Here is a 25,432-nt window from a genome sequence, read left to right as displayed (position 1 = left end):
TTTGGACTGCCACTTAATTGGGATGATTTCATCAGTTTGGCTGCAAGGCCTAGCTGACATAATAACCTATTACCATCTGTTGTTTGTCCGAGACAATAAGTATTGTCATATTCTAAATAACAAAAACGAAGAAACGAGCAAGCACAGCTTCTCTCATGGCAAATTTTCAGAGAGCTTTCAGAGAGCCAGAACATGTGAGATAAACGTGGAAGCACTCGGTTACGAACAAAAGGGCCGATATCGGACACATCTATGATGATTAATAGAAATTGACTTTATTATCATATGAGGAGTAATTTACAACTTATTTCGTTGTTCATGACACCTATGGTCACGTTAGCACGTTGACACGCGTCCGCCCTCTATGGGTGAGTAAACAGTAATCTTCCAAATTTCATTGCATTCTATACTGAGATCTGTTTGAATATTGGAGATCAGTGTTGCATTCGTACACGATAGCCTCGCCTGTGTGCTTAAAGGGGAATTTTTTTCTCCAAACGTAAATGTGGGTTTAGTGCACGGTGAAAGCAGAAATATTGTGGGAACACATCACTCTAAAGAAGTTTAAAGAAAATCAGAAGGTCCCTTGAAAATTGCGATTTTTTCTATAAGTTTCCAGAAACAAATACGACAGTTCCTTTGTATAATATGCATGTTTGTGTCTTCGATAATCCACTTCTATTGTGTTATCGATAGCGCAAGAAGTGATCGGAGTCCCCAGAACTCCGAGTTAATCCATATTCCATTCTTGAACTAACAGATTAAAGACATTATTTTCTATTGAAACAAGAACTCAGCTTTAGTGTCTCAAAACAGTTTTAAAATGTGAGTTATAGGGATAGAAACAATAGTAATGTTCATCAGTACAATCAATGTTAGGTATTGCTAATTTACAAAATGTGAACAATAGATTTATTACAATTGTTCTCTAGGATAAAACGCCTACACTAATATGGTTTATAGAGAAAAATAGTAATTATCTCCTTATATTTTAGGCTTTATTGCAGAATTTTTGTATGATAGGATGATTTGTTATAAACTGACCTACACACATGCATCAAAATGACTCAAACATTTTTTTTTTTTAATCACCGCTCCCAATGGCAAACAGTGGCTTAAAATGAGTTTATTTCAACGTTTGCCCTTTTCGGTACTGTACGGAACGAACAATATGTTACTAACCTTATCATTTTTTTTTTCAATAGCAAAAGCAATACACGTGGATATCAACGTTAATCGCAATTTGTCGATGTTCCATGATATTCATACCACACTAAAAGTCATGCAACTTATACGGTAATCCAAGCGTAACATCGTATCACAGTGCTGTAACGAGAGGGTTGGGAAAAAGGCTGCGATGTTTACGAAGATTTCTATTTTATCTTGTTAAAGTGAGTGAGAAATTACAAATTAAATGATATCAGTCACGTCACACGACACCGCAATGCTCCTATGGGCTCACACTTTGATGACATAATGATTTATGGAAACTTTCAAAAAATATCCACAAGTGTTAAATGTCTGCCCTCATTTCCTTCGATCAGGCTCTCGACATAAAAAAAAATGCCCCTACTTTTAAAGTGTAGAGTCATTAATGAAGGCTTATACTCTGCAAAAGTCCGATTTCCTTCCTTCCATGTATATAATCCTTCAAGGAAATCGTTGTCTCTTTTGTGTTTGGAAGAAGGTCAAATCCGTCCCAGCATTAAACTCCACCAGCAACTTTATGTATGAACTTGAAAAGTAATGTATGTTTGTTTTATTGTTCTTTATGACAATGTGCTATAAACATTCCTGTAAATGACAAGATTGTTTCTGCACTTTATACCTGCACGTAACATTCCACTGGTGCATGCATTGAGCGATTATTGATTCGTTCTTGCGGACTATCTAGGGATTTCCCCCTTTGGGCTACTATAGTATTCGAGCGCGATTGGTGGTTATAATGGTGCATTTGGCATTTCGCGGTAAGCGTCCGGATCATAACACAAAAGCGTTAACAATTATTGTTTGTAAAGTGTTGTTGTCTTGCTATTATGTCGAAATTTCTGACTTGAATTGGATGGTCCACCTTGCAGTCCTTTGTAAAAAGAACAGGGAAACTGTATACACTCATGAAGCTTATAATACAACAACACGTACAGCTCCGTGGTATTGCGCAATAAAGTGACACGTGGTGTGATAAGTTTTTTTTGTTTTTTTTTAGGTATGTGTGCCATGGTAATAATTGTGTGTGTGTGTGTGTGTGTGTGTGTGTGTGTGTGTGTGTGTGTGTGTGTGTGTGTGTGTGTGTGTGTATGTGTGTGCCTACTTTCATGTATGTTTGTGCATATATGCGGTCATTGTGGTTGATTGTGTGTATATAGAGATTTGATTTACCATTAATTCTTAGAGTGGATTAGGGTACGTATATACGTGCATATTAATTTTCTATACGTACATATACATGTATGTATGTATATGTATATATATATATATATATATATATATATATATATATATATTCTGCGTGTGTGTGTGTGTTTGCTGTATCAATGATACAGCAAACACACACACACACACACGCAGAGTATTATGTATGTATATGTATACATACATGTATATGTACGTATAGATAAATACGTATACATCCCTCTCTCTCAATATATCCCTTTGACGTAAACTTTTATTCGTTCATCCGTTCATATTTTTTTTTTCCATTTCCAACATAAACATGAATTTTTTTTACAGAATTCAGAGAGAAAATTGACATTACAATGTACAATGAACGAAATTAATAAGTTTGCAAAACAATTTGAATAATTATATGAAAATATTGGAGACATGGAGGAATATTAAATAAAAGAGAAAAGCAATGCTTGTAGGGTGCATTCATCCCAAACGTAATAATGCAAAGTACATGATTGATAAAAACATAAAAACAGAGTTATAAAACCCCTTTACATAAACTAAGACTATCGAAATATAACTAAATCCATACACTAAGTCGCTGCCATGCAATTGAGAAGGAAAACAGAGGGAAAAATAATCACGTGGTTTGAGGTTTTTGAATTGAATTTTGAATTGAAAAAAGGTACATGACTATGATAAACTGGATGATCGGAGCCGCTTAGCCGCTGTTTTCTTCTAATGAAAAACTTTCCTCTAACAAAAGCATAACTTTGATATAAATGTTAACTTGTGCACTCATTCTATCAGCTTATGAATTGTCAGTTGCCGAGTCAGAGAATGAAGTCAGCGGTGTTGAAATGATACTCAGTGACAACACATAATGAAAGTAATTCCTGTGATTTCGACAGCTCATTGGGAACAAAACGGGTCATACCCTTTTAGCTGTTTCATTAAGACCTCCAAGAAATTCCTCAACCAGATAACTTGTCATCCTTCATCTCCACAGTAGAGCGCATCACGAAATAATTAGAGCGAATCCTGAAGGATCTCCCTGTTGATAAACGTATCAAATGACTTGTTTTTACCTATTCATTATAGTATATTTTATTCATTTATTCATTTTTAAAATCATTTTTATTAGTAATTAGTTGTATTTTCCTGCCGCAGTGTTTTGCGTGCGTGTGTGAGTGAGCGTTAAGTTTGTCACACTTGTTATGCCGACGCGGAACTCACTGAGTAATCCCCTTTGAAATCCGTACTTACTCAAAAAAAAAATAAATAAATAAAAAATGCAGAAACTGGGGAAAAGGAAGATGTATTTTTTTTTATCTGTGGTTATAATGTTATGTATATCATTTTAGGCCTAGTTTTGTGTAAATTTTTCTGTATTAAATCTGGAACTGCCATGGTGTAGGCCAATTATTATGACACAGCTTGTCATAATATTGACATACAGTGAAACGCGCGGTTATCACCGGAAGTTATCATTGAGATTAAAAAGAGTTCGTCCAATACATTTTTTTTTTCATTTTTTTTTAGCTTAACTCTTGTGAAGAAATTGAAACAGTAAGCTGCAAAAACCAATAATCTTCAGAAATACAAATAGACCTATGGATAATAAAAGGACGTCGGACATGTATGTAGGCCTAGATTGTGCTTGCTTGTTTGTGGAAATGATTATTGACACACACTCCTGTACTTACAATGCGCTAACGAGCTTCCCCCACCCCAGTGAAGGAAAAGGGGGGGGGGGGGGTGCGCCAAGGCTGCGGAAGAGATAAGTCGCCTCGCACAGTCGCAGTGAGCTCGAGTACTCTTCACTCGATCGATGCGTGCTACAAAAGAGAATAAAAGAGCCCCGAGAGCACAGGAATTTCGCTATTGTCCGGGATCTCGGTCCACCAGCGCGGATCAGAGCTTCCGAGTGTGCGCTCTCTTTACAGCAGTAAATAATCTGGTGCTTGAATACGATCTCTTTTGGGTTCATCTTAAACAGGCCATACAGTCCTACCGGTATACCATCCGAAGACACGTAACGAGGGTCCAGCCATCTTTACAAGAATATAACTGTCTTGAAGAAAGGGGTCCCCGTCGAGCGAGACAGCAGAAACATGTTCGAACACAGAGCCAAGAGAAGGTGCGTAAAGAAAGATTGAAATTTGGTTTTAAGAGGATTTTTTTTTTAAAATTACATAAGCGAGTTATGTAAATATCATACCATTATAGGCAAAATGTGGTTATCCGGAGAGTAATCTCTAGGCCTATTTAGTTTATCCGAATTTGTTTGAAAATAAGACAATCAATAATTTGTGTCGGCGAAAAAATAATCAAATCAGGGGAATCCATCACCTCCCTAGTCAAGTTGTCCTTAGAATTTGCTGCAGTTTCCTTGTAGTCAGTTGTTCATTGACTGTGCTCACTATCCTAGTGACCTTCTCAAGAATATACGTGCCTTGCTTATTATCGTCTCGAGAGTTTACGTTGTACATGTATTGTGATGTACGTTTTGCAACGCTATTATACACAATGTTAATTTGAACCTGTCATATTTTGGAAGGGAACAATTTTGATGCAGGACTAATTTCTTCATTTCATTTCATCTATTTACTTTCATTTCAAACAACAACAAAAATATAAATGTACAAAATGTACCAGGCTACTACAAAACAGAAATATACATAGTAAATCTATAATGACAAAACATAATCACAAAATATGCCTATCTGAGGCAGTTAGTACTCTCAAAAAATAACCTTCAATGTTCCTAGTACACTCACAGTGCACATGACGAAAGTGAAAAACTATTAGTTCCTTTAATTCTTGTAGTCTCCTGTTGGTAGCATACATCGAAGAAAGTGTGTGTTATGCCACATTTTCTTCGATGTATGCCCATCCTATCTTCGATATTCTTAAGTATAAAGACGGATTTATTCACTCTTTAAGAACAAAACTTATACCCAGGAGCCACTTGGGGTTACACCACTACAGCTTCTCTCGTTGTTTGCAAGGTTTCCTGATCTTATAGTGCCGATATAAGGTGCATTTCAGTGTTTAAAGGACAAGTTCACCTTAATAAACATAAGGTTTGAGAGAAAGTAGCAATATTAGTAGAACACATCATTGAAAGTTTGAGGAAAATCAGACAATCCGTTCAAAAGTTATGAATTTTTGAAGTTTTTGTGCAGTAACCGCTGGATGAGAAGACTACTGCAGTGTACGATGTCACATGCGTACAACAATATAAGAAAAATATAAAGAGAATTTCACAAAATTCCATCTTTTGAAAAAAGTACACATTCCCCTGACTCGTTACCAACAAATGTTATGGGTAATATTATTCTCCCTGCCTTTAGAAAGAGGCAAGTCAAGTGCTCTTTTATTATGCGAAAAAAGTGAAAATATGTTGAATTTTCTTATACATTTTCTTTATACTGTTGTACGCAAATGACTCACAAGCTGTAGTAGTCTCCTCATCCAGCGGTTCCAACACAAAAATTTTAAAAATTCATAACTTTTGCATCGATTGTTCAATTTTCCTCAAACATTCACTGATGTGTTCTACTAATATTGTTGCATTCTCTCAATCCTTATGTTTATGAAGGTGAACTTGTCCTTTAATAATGTGTTCTTCCATATACGACAGCACCGAGCCTTCAGATCTTTTTTCTTCTGTTTTTTTTTTTGCATGTGAGGATGGCAAGATCGCTTTACTTGGTGTTTTAGTTTCTCATATATCTTGATATAACACGAATTTCTTCCCAGTGCGCCAAAAATGGAAATATAACAACTGGTCTGAATTGTCTACACAATCTATTTTCGTCATTATGTCGTTTTAAAGTCGTCCTGCATGTGCAAGATAGAATGGTCCAGTTAAACAGGTGATCCGAGTATCCTCTTGGATCACCTTCTGTATCTGTACTGATCCTTTTATTCTATACTCTTTATTTTTAATTGTGACTTTGTGACAATCTCATACAGATTGGAAGTCGATTAAATATAGGAGTCTTGTATTAGGTTCGGTTGTAATCATTCACAGGATTGCAGTGCGCCCTTGATGCCGAAATTCCTATGATTGCCCGCAATCACGCGCCTCTTTCATTCATCAAATTTCGTCAATTTTGTCCTTGTTGTCCAAACAAGAGAAGGGAAAAGAGAAGAATGTGATATTCCATCCCGTCTCAATATCGCTTGTCGATTGAATATCTCTCCCTCTATCTCTATTTTCCTTTTCTCTCCCGTTTTATAAACTTTTATCTGTGCCAACTCCGTCGGCCTCCAAATTTTGTCGTATCTTTGTGTCACTCGGTTAGAGAGGATGCCATTAATAATGATTGATTTTACCCTGAGATAAAGCTTTATTATACCGCGTATTCCCTCTTCGCAGTCATGATAAACTGTGAGATATGATCGAACAGAAATTGCGATTTTGGCTGACTATAGAATATGCTGTTTTCTTCGTAAAATCGAACCAAGAACAAAAGCTATATTTCTGCTGCTTTTATAAGAGCTACTTCCACAAGTTCATTCAGGTATAGTGTGCGAAGTATAATTCATGTCCAAGTTAAGCGATATTTCAGTGATTTGCGTATTGGATTGCAGACAAAAGAGCGGTTTGGTTTAGACCTTACTTTTCCATGCATATTTTGTTTTGAATGATTTTGATTACTTTCAAAAGCCAGAATGAACTCGGTCTGCCATGTGATCAGTGCATGTGATAACATCAATTTTGTGTCTGTGCACGGGCTCGTGCATGTGTCTCTCTCTCTCTCTCTCTCTCTCTCTCTCTCTGTGTGTGTGTGTGTGTGGGTGTGTGTGTGTGTGTGTGTGTGTGTGTGTGTGTGTGTGTGTGTGTGTGTGTGTGTTTTATGTGGTTAATAATTACATGCGTGTGTGCACGTGCTTAAATTCATAGACCGGTACTCACAATATTGCAAATGACAAGAACTGAGTATACAACAAACAGTAATATCTGCAATTAGCTATTTGCTCCATATTTCAATTATTTATGACGTATCAAATGTAGCACCTATACTTACAATAATTTTGTTGATAATATGGTGATACATCATGAGGGATTGACTTATTTGACTTAATTTCATATAATAGGACGTACAGTGTGTCCCTTTTCTCTCCTGCGAGAAGTGATCCTTTTCCAGTTTGGTCTTCTTTGGGCTTGATGTTCAGACTCTTTCAGGGGAATACCCAAGTCTCTTTCGATTTGGTCTCTCCTCAGCCAAGTGGGCTGGAGAACGTCCTTATGGTGGTCTCTTCTTAGAAAGTCATTCTTGAAGGCTTGGAATGGGATCGGTACTCAATGGGCTGAAGTTGAACAGCGCCAAAACAGAATTTCTCCATATCTCTTCGCGTTTTCGAGCAGTAGAATCTATACAGTCTCTTGATTTTGACGGTACTACAATCCATGCAGCACACACTTGCAGAAATTTGGGTGTGATATTGGATGATAAATTACTCATGGAAAATTTTGTGTCGCAAAAATGTCGCTCTGCTTCACTCGCACTTTATAAAATTGGGAAAATTCGCGAGTTCATTGACAAACACACTGCAGAACAACTAGTTCATGCTTTTGTCATGTGCCACCTTGACTTTTGTAATGGTTCACTTTATGGATTACCGGTCAAACATATACGCAGATTACAATCAATACAAAACTCTGCTGCACGAGTGGTATCCAAAATCAAGAAACATGAACAAATCTCACCAGTTTTAAGAAGCTTACACTGGCTTCCAGTGAAAAATCGGATACAGTTTAAGATCCTGTTATTAGCATTTGAATGTTTCTATATGTTTGCTCCACATTATCTAAGGGAGCTACTTCAAATCTACACACCAGAAAGAAACCTACGATCAAAAAGTAAAGATTTGTTTGTTATTTCAAACAGAAGAACCAAATTTTACGGAGAACGAACATTTGCATTTAATGCCCCTGTCTTATGGAATAATTTACCTTAGAAATTGAGACAAATCACTGATATAAATAGATTCAAGTCTGCCTTGAAAACGCATTTGTTTACAGTGTAAGCAAAATGAAGCTCGGTACCATCACTGTAATTGGAATTATATGTTCTTGTTACAATCTTTTCATTTTTTGAGTGCATAGGGACATTATCACTATGTGTTATGCGCTATATAAGCACTGTCAGTTATCATTATTATTATTATTATTATTATTATTATTATTATATTTGAGAGCGTGATACGAACTATATGACCAAACCATTTTCCGTTGTCTTTTGATGACTTCATCACAGATGGTGTTGGAATAGGATGAAGCCTCTGCCTAATTTCATCATTCCCTGATCTTGTCAATGAGGCTTACACCAAGAATTACTCGTGGGCATCTCATTTCGAAGGTGTCTAATTGACGTTGGTCAGCTTGGCGTAGTGTCCAAGACTCAGTACCGTAGATGGCAATAGGGAGGATAATTGCTTTGTATATTCTTACTTTGAGTGATATGGGGATAATCTGGTTGGCCAACGTGGTACTTTTCAGCCTACCAAATGCTCAAGCAGCTCTAATCTGGTACGACATTTCACATCGTCTGTCACTGAGTGAAAATAAAGTTTGAATGAATGAATGAATGAATGAATGAATGAATGAATGAATGAATGAATGAATGAATGAATGAATGAATGCATGTTACTGCCCAAGAAGACAAAGCCATCAGCAACTTTGTTGATGATTACTATAAAATGCAGAGATAAACGTTTTGTCTGTGACATGACTTTGCATTTGCTGGCTTCGATTTTCAAATCCCACGTGCTGCATGCATTTTCCAATTCGTTTGTTGATACCTGTAGCTTCTCAAAGTCAAGGCTCTTCAGTGTGGCGTCATCTGCATATTAGATGTTGTTAATGCACATGGCATGTCGCCCATTCGTATTCTACTGTCTGAATTTTGGAGATCTTTCCTTATAAATTGAAGAAACAAGTTGAAGAGGCTGGGGAAAGACGAATCCTTGTCTATACAATTGTAACTCCCTCAAACTTTATACCAGCCTGTGATCTACCCGTTGACAATGACGGAGCATCATTCTGTTTGTTTATTTTCATGCTCTCAATTCGATCTACCATTACCTTGTCTACCTCTGGCCGATGGAGCGCATCTTTCATTGAAATCTGCAAAATTCTAGTGAAGAGCAACGTTCTTTTCTTTGGCCTTTTCAATGATTTGCCGCACAACACATTTTCATAATATACTTCTGCATGTCGCGGCACGTGACTGCCGAAAACCAAATTTTTCTTTAGTCAAGTATACCTAGCTGTCAATGGTGTCCTGAATTCTGTTGAAGATCATTCTACAGAATACTTTCCCTGGGATGGAAAGCAGGGTGATGGCTCTGTAATTGCTTGGTCTGAGTCTGTCTCCCTTCTTGAAAACTGGAGTTATGAGGCCTTTGCTCCAGTCTTCAGGTGTTTTACCTCCTTTCCTTGCAGCACTGATGATTTTTAGTAGCAGCTAGCTGGCTCATTGGATTGCCTTCTGCTTTTTAGGGTTTCAGCAGCTATTTCATCCCATCTACATGTTGTGTTAATCTTGAGGGACTTGACTGCACCTTCCACTTCTGCTAATGTGAAGGGTTTAGTTTCCTCCTTTGTTTAGTGGGGGGGGGGGGAGTCTGGAATGGGTTAGAGTACATTCTCATCTCTTGGAGTATCAAGATGAGTGCAGAAGTGTTCCTCCCAACACTTTATTATAAACCTCTTCTCATGGGGCCTATGCCTTATTTGTTCGTAGCTGCCAGAAGCTTTTTATCTCTATCTCAAGCTTTATAGATTCTTCACCCTTTGGAAGAGTTCAAGATGGCTTTTGTTTTGGACATAGGCATCCTCCATGTCTTCCACATCTTTGCTATAAGTAATTTCTTTTCCAGCTTTTCAACCTGTATCTCGTGTGGGAGATGAGTAGAGAATTAGCGAAAAATCGCCACCGTTCACCTCCTAGGCCATTGAAGGGAGACTATAAGGAGGACACTGTATTATGCTCTTCTTCTATGAAATAAACTTTGTATGTATGACCTATATTGTGGCGGGATGACACTTCTGTGAAAAGAGTCATGAAAAAGTCATGGTACACTCTAAAAAATAGCAGAGGTAAATGTTATCACTCCACCAACCTTTTGTATACAGTGTTAAATTTAACACTCGCAATGTTAAATTTAGCTTTCGATATTTTGAACTACCATTTAAGAATATAAAATCAAACATTTTGAGTATTTGATTTCAACGTCATTTTGCAAAAAGTTTGGAGGAGTGGCATTTAGAGTGGTGATTTATCATTTCCTTTTCTAGAGTGTATTGATGATGTTTGACCTTCTTATGTTTATTTAATTGTTTGCGTTTTGACGAAAGTTTGTTGTCGGCATGTATACAATGGAAAAGATGTGTGCAGCCTGTAGTGTCTTCTTGTGCTAATGTGTGTATCCCCATAAAACAAATAAACTACTAGTAACAATGAAGATATAATTGTAACATGATAGCACGTCACCAGGGCAGTATTTCCCTATTCTATTGTGATCAAGTTTCCAAGTGACTCTTCCTCATCTCTGGAAATGTCTTGTAGCATATTTAATTTCTTCATAGTAGGTTATTTTGCAAACTTGATTTTGATCCTAAAATATAGAAAGGTTTTATGCAATCAATCGCGTGTAAAGGACAGTGAAGATACAACAGGCCCTTTCAATTGTGTATTTCAGGGCTGTTTGGGATATATAGCAACTATATTGTTGAATAGCATTAGTTACGGGGACCGGAAGGAGTATTTCCGGGACGTTTGACGTTCTTTGACCTTTGTCTGATAGGGCGACGGCAACTGAAATGAACCAAGATCAATACGCTTCTAAAATACTCCCAAACAAAAGTCATTACTTACCAACCCTTTTATCTCTAATCGTATAACACACGAGTTCGCGCATTGAAAATACGTGCATTTGAAATACAGACATATTATTTATACTAATTAGGCCTAGGCCTACTCATTTTTTTTTCCTCCTAACTGTCCCTAATCTTCATAACATCGTTACGACCAAAAGTGTCTTCTTTTAGCTTGTGGTTAGTTAGCGCCTTTTCTTGTGTAGTTATGTATATATTGATATAACCGTACCATTTACCACTTACTAATATCCACGCACGCACTCACACAAGCACACGTACGCACAGTAAAAACTTTACGACATGGAATACATTTTTTTATTTGTACTAGTAAGTTACTGTGGTGCACGTAGGACCTACTTAACTTTTCAACGTGCCAAGTAAGGCATAAAGGCATAATATGCAAAGCACTAAATGAGAGGATTAGATGTGATGGCACCACCGCTCACAATCCTGAAAGGATTTGAGAAATGAAACAAAATCGCAAAGCCCAAGAGACTGGGTGGATCATCTCTCTGTGTCATTGGTGTTATAAAGAGAAACAAACAAAGAGATAAACAAAACTCTCTGCCAAACTGAATGAAAAGTGAAAGGGGAACAGCTTGCATTACTCAATTTCCGGAATTCCTTGCCTCAAGTTCGATGACCATCAGGCGTGGTGACCATTACCTTTTGCTTTGCTTTTCTCCATTGCTTCTCTTTTCAACACATCATATACATCAATTCCAGACATTTCTTAAGTTATCAAATGCTTCCAGACCATTTAAGACACACTAAATGGGAAAGTTGAAATATAGATTGTCTATATAAATTTTCCCTTTATCACAATGTCGTAGGGGAAAAAACCCCGGAAAGTGTGAATTATGGTAGTACCGATATAACTATGTGTAATTATGTCGGGTATGATAAACTACGTGAAATGCCATGTTGATTTTCTATAGTATAGTGGGGAGGGGGTGGCAAAAATCGAGGCACCACCCTAGATGCATTCCAAGGCTGACTCAGTGTTCATTTTATAGGTCTGCAATTTATTCATCAAACAAAAGGAGGCAAAATGATCAATGCCATTCTGTTTTACATATACGCATTTCTTTGTTCATTTTCAATATAGGAATTATCATATGTATTGTATAATGAATTCACACACAATATTGATAGATGATTATAACAGTTGACAACAATCACGACATAAGGTGAAAATCATTGTGTGTGTGTGGGGGGGGGGGGGCTTTCCTTACGGTATTGCTTTCATGCTTCAGAATCGTAAGATAGACTGTATAAATACGGTCTTATTGGCCTTGATAAGAGAGTGCGCATGACAAATTCTCTTTTTTTTTCTTTTTTTTTTAAAAAGAAATGTGTTTTATTTTCCTGTTCTGAGGTCAGTGCCTCATTAATTCCCAAATTCATATAGATGGAAACTACCACACTGACAGACTGGTTCGGAAATCAGAATAAGGACAAATGCTAGCCCACGTTTCAGGCAATGATTATTGAAACAACAATAAAAAACAGTAAAAATTGGCACGATATCTGTACTATAACCAACGGAAGTTCTAAAAGCTAATTGTTGTCACAGTGCAATCTGCTATTGTGGTATATATAAGTTAATGTATATAATTAGATCATCGGGATTGAAGGCCTGTCACGCAATTAAGTGACCCAGACTGAACTTTTTTTCTTCTTTAAAGGACCTATAACCAGGGAGGTGAACCTACTATAACAGAGTGGTGATGATTACTATATGCTCGGGAAAGAGGACAGAGAAGATACAGAATATGGTATCGTGTTGCACGCTGCAGTTTGCCATGCATATGGGCACGTAATGCTTTAATGATTTTCACCAACAATGAGTTATTCTAAACCAGTCAACCATTTTGACGTCGCGCCATATAGACACGACTAAAGCACGTTCCTTCTCCAACAAAAACACCGAGTGTTTTCTCATGCTCTTATTCCTTTGTTTTTGGTTGCTGTTTCGTTTCTCACAGGGTCTCACTTTACGTGATTCTCGGACTGACGAAGAAGGCTAGTGAAGAGGAAATTCACGAGGCATATCAAAGAGTAAGTAACGACTTTCTGCAACGATGGGATGGTCTTTCTCCGTATTAGGGAAAGTTCTAAAAAAGGGAAAGTTCTAAAAAAGGGAAAGTTCTAAAAAAGAAAGTTCTTTAAAAACAAAAAGAAAGTTTTAAAAATGTGGTTTTAGTAACGCTATATCGAAGGGGAATATCGTGCGGGCGATCTCAAGTGGTCGCAGGAAACAATACGTGAACATCAGTCGGATATCATCAAGCTCCTGAATACTTTATTATGTCACAAAATCACAGACCTCTGTATATAGTACTTCAATTATTCACTAATAAGGAATGAAATGCTACTCATGCTGTTATCAAAGCAGATCGATTGTTAGTGGAGGTATAGCTTCCACCTTCTTGCCCTTCGATACTTGTGATATTAATGTTAGGAGGTTGATATTACTGTTTTCTTCTCACAGCTGTAAATATTTCACCGCCGTGTCACATCATTCACAATGTCTCAACGATATGACAAAACGAGATTCATTCATCAATATCTAATCTCCTTCCTCTCGCTGTTCTCTACATAGTTGTCGAAGCAATACAGACAGGAAGCCAGCGAGGGAGGAACTGGCTGTAAGAGGAAGGTATGTAGCATGGGTTTCAAACCAGACCCGCCTCCATACAAGGAGGCACTCAGAGTGCGTGCGTGTAGAGTGGCGCGAAGTCCGTTGGTTTTAATAGCGGAATCGATGCGTAACCCGGATGCAGCTCAGAGACCACTACTTCAGCGGAACCTACACGGAACTTACCTTTTTTTTTTTTTTGAAGATCCCGGTTACATCTTGGTCTATTTTTACTGATTAACGAAATGCAAATTTTCAGTGTGGTCCAGAGCGCCCCCCCCCCCCCCAACACACACACATTATTCTAAGTTTTTAACTGTATGTTCGTAAATGTAATCTGTAGGCCTAATTCTCCATGAGTGTGCCTCTATATAATTAAAACATCACTTCTCGTCATGATCTTACGATTGTGAACTCCTGATATATTTATAACTCCTGTAGCATGGCTATTAATATGATGGCTTCTAATATTGTCCAACTCGATGAAGGGGGGGGGGGGGTGAGGGAGACATTATGTGCGCTGTATACATGTGCAAAACAAGTTACATTCCATTCACGTGTTCATATCGCGTAATGGTTCATCTGCCATTGATAGTCACAATAATTATAACAACCATCGTCGTTTGGCCTTTTGATCGAAACGCCGTTCAATCAGAGAGTGTGTAAAATCTTATATAGAAATCAATGTTGGGGGAAATGCAGTAGAGATCATGGTGTACGTGCGAGGAGAAACGCGTAGATTAACGTCACCGTACGTCGCTGCGCACTGGCCATTATTGTTAGTCACTGGATGGCTACTCTGACCTGTGTACACACAACTCTTCAGTAGAGTGATCGTATTTTTTTTCTGGGATAATTATAACAACTCGGTGCACTCAGTGTTTTTAATGACTGCCGAAGTTTAATAGTTATCTGGTGGATAGAACATTCAACATGGTAAAAAGTTGAACATTCAGAATCAATGTAGATTTCTCGGACACGTGGAATTACGAGTAATTTATGTTCACAACTTTCAAACAAGGCACAACTTCGTTTTATTACATCAATATGCACAAAGTGCGTTATTTATACGTATGTCTAGTCATGCCTATCCAACCAAAACCATCACACAGCCAGTCAATACTTTGTTGGTCTTCTTAATCCATTTTGGGCATTGGTTGGTTGGAAATCCAAGATATGAATACTCAGATTTTCTGTTTGATATCATTTTTTTCCTAAGAAAATGAGGAAAATGATATGGCCCTTTAATTCGTTTCAGCATGAATGAGTTCTTTTTGCTAATTTCTTTTATTTTGTTATTTTGTTTTAATTTCTCAGACAAAGGAGGTTGAGAAGGCGTATCGTGTGCTGGGAGATCCCGCGCTGAAGCGAATCTACGACGAGCACGGGTCGGTGAGCTGGTGGGTTAGGTTCATCGACAAATTCTCGCCAGAGTCCATCGAAAAGCGCGGCGCATTCATCAGGGTAAGTTGGCGTGAACAATATGCCACACCTAACCCCACTGGTAATATAGACGAACCATACACTGCCTCAAAGACCGAATCAACTAACCTTTATTATGTCCTTAAAATTTGTAAGAGTTTGGTCATGAACACTCTTGGATAAGATGTTGGACGCCAAAGAACAAGACTAGTCTGCTTGATAGGGGTCATAGGCCCATTCTTGCTTTTAGTAACATTTTCTTCTGACGTTTTCTTCTGATATTTACGTGTGAAGACGACAATGCAGGGTATTTCCGTAGAATTCCCGGTATATTTCCTCTATAAATGCCTGGGAGAGTCGAGCATTTTCCAGCTGAGCAAACATTTCCGGCAAGCTTTTCAATATTTGCTTTTAATTTGCGCATAATAGTTTCTCTCTTCTTCAGCTCAAGACCTCCTTGAACTTGGAAATGTTTACCGGAAAGAGAAAGACCTTTCAAAACGAAAGCACAGATGCACAAAAATAAACCCACTCCAAAACTGCTCACATTATGCTCGTCATTTAGGAAAATGGCAAACAAAACTCAATATCTATGGTCAGTTTTCAGATTCATTTTGCGGACAGTTCGACTACAATTAATTTTGAAATCGCTTACTTCGTCATTAATTCATTTCGATTTATTATTTTATTTGCTTTTATGCATTCATTTATTGATTTGTACATGGAGTTTGTCTGTTTGTTTATTTGTTGTTGGTTTTTTCGCAACATCGTGCTTGACTTGGAGGTGCAATACACCATGCATCATGGCTATCATTTGCACATTCTCTTTTCTTGTTTCTCCTTCTCAGAATCTCTTCACATGTTGTTTTGGTGCCACCTGCTGTTGTTTCTGCTTCTGTTGTTGCAATTGCTGCCACCTTGGTCCACACCTGAACGGAGTCAGCGACGATGAGGAGGACGACGAGCTCTACGTCCGCGAAAACTTCTCCGAGTTCCTCCCCGAGGAGCCCGACGTCTGCCCAAACTTCATGACGAAGCGGCGAATGAAAAAAGAGCGGCGTCGAGCGGCAAGGCAGCGTCGCCGCTGTTACTACGATCACAGGGTTGAGATGAAGAAGAAGAGGCAAGCCAGATCTGGTGGGAGTGACGATGGGAAGATGACACAAGGAGGGCATTCTGAGAGCAACAAGAGTGTCCTGTCTAGGACAGACAGCGGATGCGATGTTGTGGCTGTGGACAACGCCGGATTCATCCTCAACGAGTACGACGTATCCGATCGATGCGATTTAGCGGAAATTGTCCTGGAAAAGCGGGAGCCCGATTCGGGACGATCATCGATCACCGAAAACTTCCACGGCGAGAAAAACTCCTCATGTCCGGATCGAAAGGAATCTGCTACAACGATGTCCACCCGTCCTCAACCACCGTCACCTTTACGATTGGAGTCATCAGATGCTGGGGAAGCAGAATCGTCCGCTGTTCCGTCGATATCCGCTGCCGTTGGCGACGGGAATCTCCGGTCGCCGAGGGTACAGTTTGCGACTTCGACCGACGAAGGGGCGACAACAACAACGGAAGAATCGACGCGAACAAGAGCATTTACGAATGTCTGTCATAATCGCCTTTGGCAGATGTATAGGAGGCGTGGATCCACGCGCTCCAGGTCACGCACAATGTAAAGACAGTTTTATGGCGGTTCATATATCTGGCAGTAACAACAAACTTGTCGAAATATAACATCAATCTGACGCAGGGGATGCACCACTATGATGGAGGAATTTTACCTACACGTGAGCCATGCAGGCACCTCCTCCCTATAAGATGCGGAATCGAGGGGAAACAATCACAGTGATGAGTTAAGGAACAGGTTGCCAAGCAAGCTATCTCTTGCTCATTGCAGACTATAAGGGATTAAAAGTTAGTGACAGGTTTTAGCAGCAACGTTGGATTTTTCTTGAAGAAATTCAAATAAAAATCCACTCCGGTGGGCTGCCCCAAACTTATTTGTAACCCTCATACGAGAGGACTGATTCACCCCTCGTGGATGACCGATCAGAAACCTGTAAAGCAGGGCTAATTGAACAAGACTTGCGAGAGAAGTGGAAGACATTCTGGCTGAAACCAAGTCATAGATTACCAGTCATGGAGTGTAAGCAAATGAGATTGAATAATTGGAGGTACATCATCCATCGATCGTAGTTCCTTCACGCACTTATCAACCTTTTCAGGACCACTCCTCTTGGTTACCATGGTAACCCAACACCATCTTTACCCCAAGTATACTTTTAGTGGTGATAACAGTAAAACAAAATGTGTAAATTTTATGATAAGTGATAATATGATACAGTCATAATGACGAATGTTAACTCCATCAATGACGCATGAAAAACAATAAAACTCGGTCATTTCTGCACATTTTGTGTCTCTATACTTAAAGGGATAGTACAGTATTGGTGGAGATGAAAATTGGGCTTTTAACTTTTTGTGAGATACCAAGAAAACACCTATGAAATAGTACAGAGCATACCATTTTAAGAGGAATTCAAAGTTTATTCGATGAAAATCGGGTTTGGAATGACTGAAATATCCAAAAACAAAGTAAAACAAAGCGATCGTAATAAAATGTGGGTCCCACACTTTATTGAATCGCTCTGTTTTGGATGTCTCAGCCATTTTAAAACCAATTTTCATCAAATAAATGTTGAATTCCTCATGCGATGGACTTACATGCTCTTTCATATTTCATAAGATGTTTCTCATTATCTCACCAAAAAATGTTAGAAAAATGAAGTTAGGTCTCAACAAAAACTATACGATCCCTTTAAGCCTAAAAACATGTTATTCCATTTATGGGTTGTCTGTCTTTCATTTTGCAGAGGCACTGAAAACACCTTTGCTCTGCTCATGATTGAAATGTTGAATCATTCAGGATATAAAAAAAAATAATGACGAAGTGGAATGATAAAACATAGACGTCATGAGCAAATCTATATGCAGTGAACAAAGTAGTAATCCTGACTAATAGGACGATAAAGTACAGGAAATGTAGAGATTATGACATACTCGGAGTGTCAAGATCTCGGATTTAGAAGTTAAAGTACTCATTTTGCAATTCCCTTGTCTTATTTCATCTCGTCACTCTGTTGTCAAGTGAGAACATCATTGTGCAATATTATGATGAATCAGTCAATGAGAAAACTTTAAGGGGTTGGCTTGAAATGACTTTTTTTCCCTATGACAATCATATACTATGCTAACTTAAAATCATCTGGAGTTTTTAGTTAATGTTTATCAAAAGTGCAGATATTGTAAACTTGCAGCAAAGCTGATTTTTTTTTCTCTCTCTACTCTTTATATATCTCTCCGTCCGTTTGTCTGTCTGATTGGCTGGCTGTCCGTCTGTCTGGTGGTCTTTTCTCTTTCTTGTCTTGTTTTTCTTTTGTTTTGTCTCTGGCTCTGTTGTATGTACCATATACCCTCTTCACTTCCGGACCATTTGACTTCCATAGCAAATCACGCGAAAATTTTTATATGACACTGACGAATTATATTTTTGGTTACTCGTCACCCTCCCCCCTCTCATTTATATACTGTAAAAGTGGATATTTTCGCGCTACTAATTTTTCGCGCTTGGCCGTGTCAGAAGACTTTCGCGTGTTTTTAATTCCGCGGAATCAAGACATCAAGTACTGGAACATGTGCTTGACAATATAATGACATACGTATATCATGTTTATTTCGATTGTAATAACGTATTCGTTGGTGACCTTCAAAACTATGTGATTAATCCACAAATAGTTCACATGGTCTTTCTATTATTGTGAACAGTGATATAGTGAAGGACGTCACTTTTCCAATCTTTAGTTAAGTCCGGTATAATGAAGGTGAGTTTGTTTATATAACCTTTTGTTTGTTTTTTCTGAAGCACCAATATCCGCGACCTCCGTATTAATCAGACATGGGGACGTTTCTTCCCTTACATGTTGACATAAGTACTGACATGTTTTATAAGCCAGATCTTTTTGCGTCGGAGAGAAAACTGATGACAAGAACTGCGGACAATTATTAGTTTTGTTTGACGCAGTGAGAAGAAGACAATGTCATAGTGGGTATGAGAGTGTCTATGTTAATTTGTACGTGTGCAGTCTGTTTCTCTCGTTTTTAATCATGATATTTTATGTGAAGTGCTTGCATGGGTATAACATACTTCGATCGAGCAATACGCGGCCTCTGATTACACATTTTGCTTGTATAATGTGCTTGAATATATCTGGATTGGATCACGAGTAACATTTGATCGTATCTGAATATCGGTATATTGGATAATAATTATGACTAAATATGGACGTGTTAGCGGGTACATCTTTTACGTAATAGCTCCTTTGTCCATAATTATTATGCGCTTTTGTAAGAATATATTCTGATTCTTTATGCTGTCGTTACACCGAATCTCGTATTTCCACGTGCAGTTCCAACTCACTGACATCAGTATTACATTTAACAGGGTCATCTTCCCCAAATTTTGTGAAAATTCGTCGTTATCGGTCATCATCAGTATCACCATTATGATTCGATGAAACCTGAAACCTGTGCATGCATATACTGTATTAAATATGCTATCAATACTATAACAGCGCCGTAATTGCTTACGGATATTTCTTACTTTTCAAAGTGCAATCATTTCTCTACTTTGAACAAATTTAATCCCTTCAGACTCACAAACAAAATTTACCAGTGACATTCTGTGTTATAACAGTTGACTTATTTAGTGAAACTATTGCATTATCCAAGAGGACATCCACCGAAAAATATTGTTTGCTCTTGTTTGAGCGGCTATACATACGTAATTATTATTGTACTTATTACCCAGAGGCATTTTATACAAGTGAAATACACAGCATTTTACGTGTCAGTTAACTTATTGCATCTCAGCATGTATCTTGATAAACTATATGCAGATTACCATGTTTTGCTATCAGCAAATAAAATATATAAAAAATCGAAATTAAGGTTCTTGTGCTTGTCTTTTGTATCTCTGATTCTGTGAGAATGTTAGTGTGGTATACAAAGTGCATGTTAAATTGAGTACATTGTATATAGTTACACATCCGGATTACGAAATCGCATACGCTTCATACGTCACAAGAAAATGTCTATCCATCTTGATATCGATCTGTCAATGCAAACAATTGATATATATATATATATATATATATATATATATATATATATATACATATATATACATATATATACATATATATACATATATATACATATATATATCACAATGTGAATATGTGTGTGTGTGTGCGTGTGTACTTCTATATAGATGTATGTATATACTGTATACATAAAATATACAATCATAACAGAGAGATAAAGTTATATTAAGTATATATCATGTGATGTATTCACATCATTCAGTGATAACATGCCGCAATTGAAAAGCAAAATGCTATCACTTCTCATGAATATATACATCACGTCCGTTTTTGTTGGTTTTTTTTTTCAATGTAAAACTTCTACCGTTTGCTTTCACATTGTAAAGTTACTCCATTGATTTTGGATTGGCATTGCACTTTAAATGAGGGTTTAGTAACCATCGATACTCAAGAAGATTACGATAAATTGTACCTTCAAAGAACACGTTTGCTCTTTGAAATAAAAAAAAAAACCGTGTTGCAATCCCATTTACTAAAGTATTCCATTGCCTCTCCCCTCCTTCCCTTCACCCCACCCCGTTGCTGTTGAAATAGACTGATTTCTCTATATATCTATTCAGTCTTGAATTTCAGAAATCGTTCATTCCTTAAAAACCTCAGGACAATCGGTGTGATTGAGTTCACCATCTCGACTGCACTATTGGATGTGTCACAATGGTATATGAATTAGACCGTGCAAAATCACCTCCGATAGCGCCATTCAAACTTCTGTACACCATTGTACACTGAGTATTCGTAGAATTGGATGTGAGATATATACCCAGCAGGGATCCCCGTCTCAAAATTATGACAAAGCTTACGGATATCACAGATAACCATTTTTTCTTCCTGTGTCATGCACCATCAAACATCATCAAAATGAAAAAACTACAGATCTTTGCAAAATGTATTAAAAATCGCTGACTTAAAAAGGTATAGTATAAGTGACTGACAGTGGGCCTACGCTATGATTATAGCCTTTCATTCTTTTACGCGCCATCCACTTTTGTTTCCACTTCGGATCAACAACAGCTCATTCATGAAAATGAAATATGCGGGGCATTATGAATACCAAAGGAATATCAGTGACCTTGTTCAGAGCTGTTCGCGGTTTAAGTTTGGGTAGTTATCATTTTGCATGGTGTATTATGATTGTCTTGGCCTTCCTCCATTGTGCCTTGCAACAATGGTATCTTTACCAATCTTTTATCAGGACTTGCCGCTATCAAACAATGAAATATGTAATTCCAGGGAAAAACCCACAGTTTTTGACTTCGAGAAGTTTCGTGTACAGGCCTGTAATAGCGTCTTTTTACAGAGACAGGACATGTTATCCTGTACACAGCATCATGGAGCGAGTTATGATTTGACGCCGCGATTCCACGCGTGACCATACACTCATATACCTTGATATAATTATATAATGAAGAATAATATGAATAATACTCTCATGGACAAGAATTGAATATCGAGATTTCTGGTTTCGATACTTGTTGTGAAAGTACAATATCGTATTTCAGGGCAAACTTCTACCAGACCAAATGACAACATTACGATGGTAAGGATTGTCGTTGCTGCTGTTGTTGTGTTTTTTTACGTACACCTTCATGGTAAGAATTACAAATGACTCTTAGAGAGAGAGGGGGGGGGGGCAGTTTCTTTTCTTCTTCATTAAATCGAAATGCTCATTGCTTTTAGAGGTAATCATTTACTCTACATAATGGTATGATATATCTTGTGTTATTTTCTTTCCATAACATCTTTTAATACAAAGCCGATAGGTTTGTGAAAAATAGTGTTTAGCTTTGGGAGCAGTGATTAAAAAAAAAAGTGTTCAAGATATCACTTTTTATGCATATGAGGATTGTGTATATTAGGTCAGTTGTATTACAAAAAAATTCTACCACAGAAAAATTTTGCAAAAAGCCTAAAATATAAGGATATACCACTATTTTTCTCATTAAACCATAACTGTAGCCGGTTTAGTCTGGAAACATTCTTATTACAACTATTGTTAACATTTTGTATATTCTATACAATACTTATGACAGCGACTATACTGGTTCTAACTTTTACATTGGTTGTTTCTATCCCTAACTCATATTTTAGAACTATTTGAAAACGCTATACTGCTGGGTTTTTGTTTCATCTGCAAATGGTAAACTAAAAATGGTTTATTAGGAAACGCTTGATTCTTTGTAATGAGAATAGAGAAGGAATTTTCAAAAGTTGTGGCATTATGGCGGAAATAGTCATCTGAGCGGTATGATATCATCTATACTTATATTACAACTTCAAATGCATTGTCTTTTTTTTACGGATGAACGAGCATTTAGCTTCACATGGCTGGTAGAGAGACACACACGCGTGTGACATGACGTGATTGTGGTATAACATCACGGTGCACGCGTCGAACGCATGGACATGATGGAAGAGCCGGCTTTGTATTCAGTTTATTTACTTATCTATTGTATTCTTTCGAGAAGTGTGAGTGTTGAACAGGAGGACGGGCTTCTCGACCCCCTCCCCCCCCCCCCCCCCCATTAAACATCATCCCGCGTCAATGCCAGAAAGGCATATACGGATATTATGAACAATCAAAATCTCGTTGAATAAGCGTTTCTGAAAACTGACAGCTATATACGGCGAAGTCGCTATGACGTTTCATTTCTAAATGGCTGACGCACTTTTAGGAGACTAAGGAATGATGACAATCAATAACCACAATAGCGCTGGGAATGCATAGAAATTTTTCTTGGATCTACTGTCATGATATTCCCGAAAATGTTCAATGTTTAACGCCAATAATAGCTCGTGCCTTATTGGACTTGACACGACCTAAAAAAATGCAGCCTCGGAATCATGCTATATCTAATAGTAGATCTTTCACCTTGGCCCCTCATCTAAACAGCACAATATACAAAGAGTGCAATTTGTTTGCGGCATTGTTGCACACAATTTATATCTATTTCTGTGGAATTTTGCGAGTATAACACACTGTGACGCACAAACATTTATACGGATGCACACACGTACACAAGCAAAATGCGTTAATTCAGAATGCTTCACAGGGGGCATACTGCCCATGGCTATAGTCTAGAACCATCCTGCTCGCTGCTATTACAGGGGAAAAAAATAATATCAACGTGCAATTGCGCTTTTCAAGACAATGCAAAACTGCAACAATCATTGTTAGGAACAACGGCGCGCTATAGAGGGGACACCGGACCGGAGGGAGGGAGGGGTGGGGGGGGGGGGGGGGGGGTTGGTTGGTTGGAGAGGGTGTCATGCATGGTGTGCGTAATGTTCGGGGTTAGCTTGGTCAAGGGCCACTGCTCCTCTCCCCACCCCACCCCCACCCCACTCCCTTCCATCGATGGAGATATCTCTGTAAGTGTCAAGTGCTTTGTACATTTTTCTCTTCGAATTTCTTTTTAATTCATTGTTCATAATATCTCAAGAACCAAAAGACGGTGTGTGTGCGCACTCGCATGATGGGTATCATAGGTGACGGGGGAGGGGGGGGGATGGGGGCGTTGGAACACCTAAGAGGACTCATCAAACCCCTGCCCAGTTCTGCAACCCCTGATTAGAAACTGGCGGCTACTTCTCAGACAGTCGGCCAGGGGTGCATCTTTTATATATCAAAATAGTGGCCCTTCCATATCCGGGGTTGGAAATCTCCGATAAGTATAGGCCTCTGGGTAGGCCCTATGCAAAATCCGGTCAAAGGTTTTAAAAATGGGCGTGTATTTGACTTTTCACCTGGAGATTTCAATCGAAATAGATATGTGTTTATTCTCTCTTCTCTCTCTGACTCCTGAGAAAATTTAAACAATTATAGGTTTTGAATATAAGATAATCTTGAAATTCATCGAAGATTAAGTCCCAGGATCAAATGACTGAAATTGCACTTTTCGATAGCTCATTCCTAATTCAGGGTTATTTTCCTAGAGCACCCGGAGACGTGATTATCATCGTAATTATAGACTATTATCGTATAATCATGTAATTAACATTATTGAACTTCCACTTGGAGACATTAATTTTTATGAGCAGCTCGATCTCTACAGAGGCATATCAACATTATACTGTGTACACACAATGTAATAATAATGTTTGAGCTGTTTATGGTCTGATTTGATGTCAGTATTATCTGGGGAAATTGTTTTAAATACTGGGCCCCGTTTTTCTTCTTTTTTTTTTTTTACAACATCGGCATTCGCATATGTATCAGTCGTTTCATATGAGACTTTTTTTTTAAATCTTTGCACATAGACCTAATTTTCACCGCGTTTCGTGTTATACCTCATAACCTGAGATAAGGTGGATCACGTACTAGGGGATTTAGGAGTTAGGGTTAAAATGAGCGGCATCCGCATCGTGACGGGATGCATTTTGAGCATTTTCCGCGGCTTGTTTAGGAGGTCTCCAAGGTAAAAAGCCTTGGAAAGCCCCCCCCCCCCCCCCCCCCACCTCCCCCCCCCCCCAAAGGGGGTGGGGTTCAAGTCTTAGGGGCGGTGTCCTGATATCAGGAGGCACTTTCAAGGATAAGGGAACGAGCATGCTTACGAATTATATACACTATGATACTGAGTATGATGGGGAGGGAAGGTATTAATAGCCTATAATTATAGTGGTCACTGCTGAGATCTCAGAGAGGAGGTTCGATTAAAGATTCAGATTTTAATTCTACTTTCTAGCACATTCAACAGATAAAACACCGTGCCACACGCTTCAGGTCAAACAATTTTACCTCAAACAATTAGATGAATGATGAACAGTACCTCGATGCTGACGACGAAACGCACTACCAGTGCAGTGTAGCTGTCATGATTATTTCAGGCCTGTAAAAGTGGAATTTTTCGAGATGTTGAAATT

At 38.2% G+C, this 25,432-nt stretch overlaps 1 protein-coding gene across 1 annotated transcript; it reads left to right on the top strand.

Annotated features, from left to right (window-relative positions):
* Nucleotides 1-4,287: 4,287 nt before the first annotated feature.
* LOC139724158 (uncharacterized) lies at nt 4,288-17,026 on the top strand. The gene is made up of 5 exons (XM_071635331.1): nt 4,288-4,528; nt 13,273-13,345; nt 13,890-13,946; nt 15,243-15,389; nt 16,196-17,026. Exons 1-5 carry the CDS (start codon nt 4,503-4,505, stop codon nt 17,024-17,026), a joined length of 1,134 nt encoding a protein of 377 aa, XP_071491432.1. The 5' UTR covers nt 4,288-4,502.
* Nucleotides 17,027-25,432: the final 8,406 nt, after the last annotated feature.

The sequence above is a fragment of the Diadema antillarum genome, unplaced genomic scaffold, assembly GCF_040938485.1.
Source record: "Diadema antillarum isolate AM-2024a unplaced genomic scaffold, OU_Dant_1.0 scf00000015, whole genome shotgun sequence".
NCBI lineage: Eukaryota > Metazoa > Echinodermata > Echinoidea > Diadematoida > Diadematidae > Diadema > Diadema antillarum.
The sequence above is the reverse complement of the archived record's forward strand: the minus strand, read 5'-3'. Positions and strand labels throughout refer to the sequence as shown.

Excerpts from the sequence above, each read along its gene's own strand:
- LOC139724158 (XM_071635331.1), top strand. The coding sequence starts at position 4,503 with ATGTTCGAACACAGAGCCAAGAGAAG. Across the intron at positions 13,346-13,889 it reads TTCACGAGGCATATCAAAGA|TTGTCGAAGCAATACAGACA; the intron begins GTAAGTAACGAC and ends TTCTCTACATAG. Across the intron at positions 15,390-16,195 it reads AGCGCGGCGCATTCATCAGG|AATCTCTTCACATGTTGTTT; the intron begins GTAAGTTGGCGT and ends TCTCCTTCTCAG.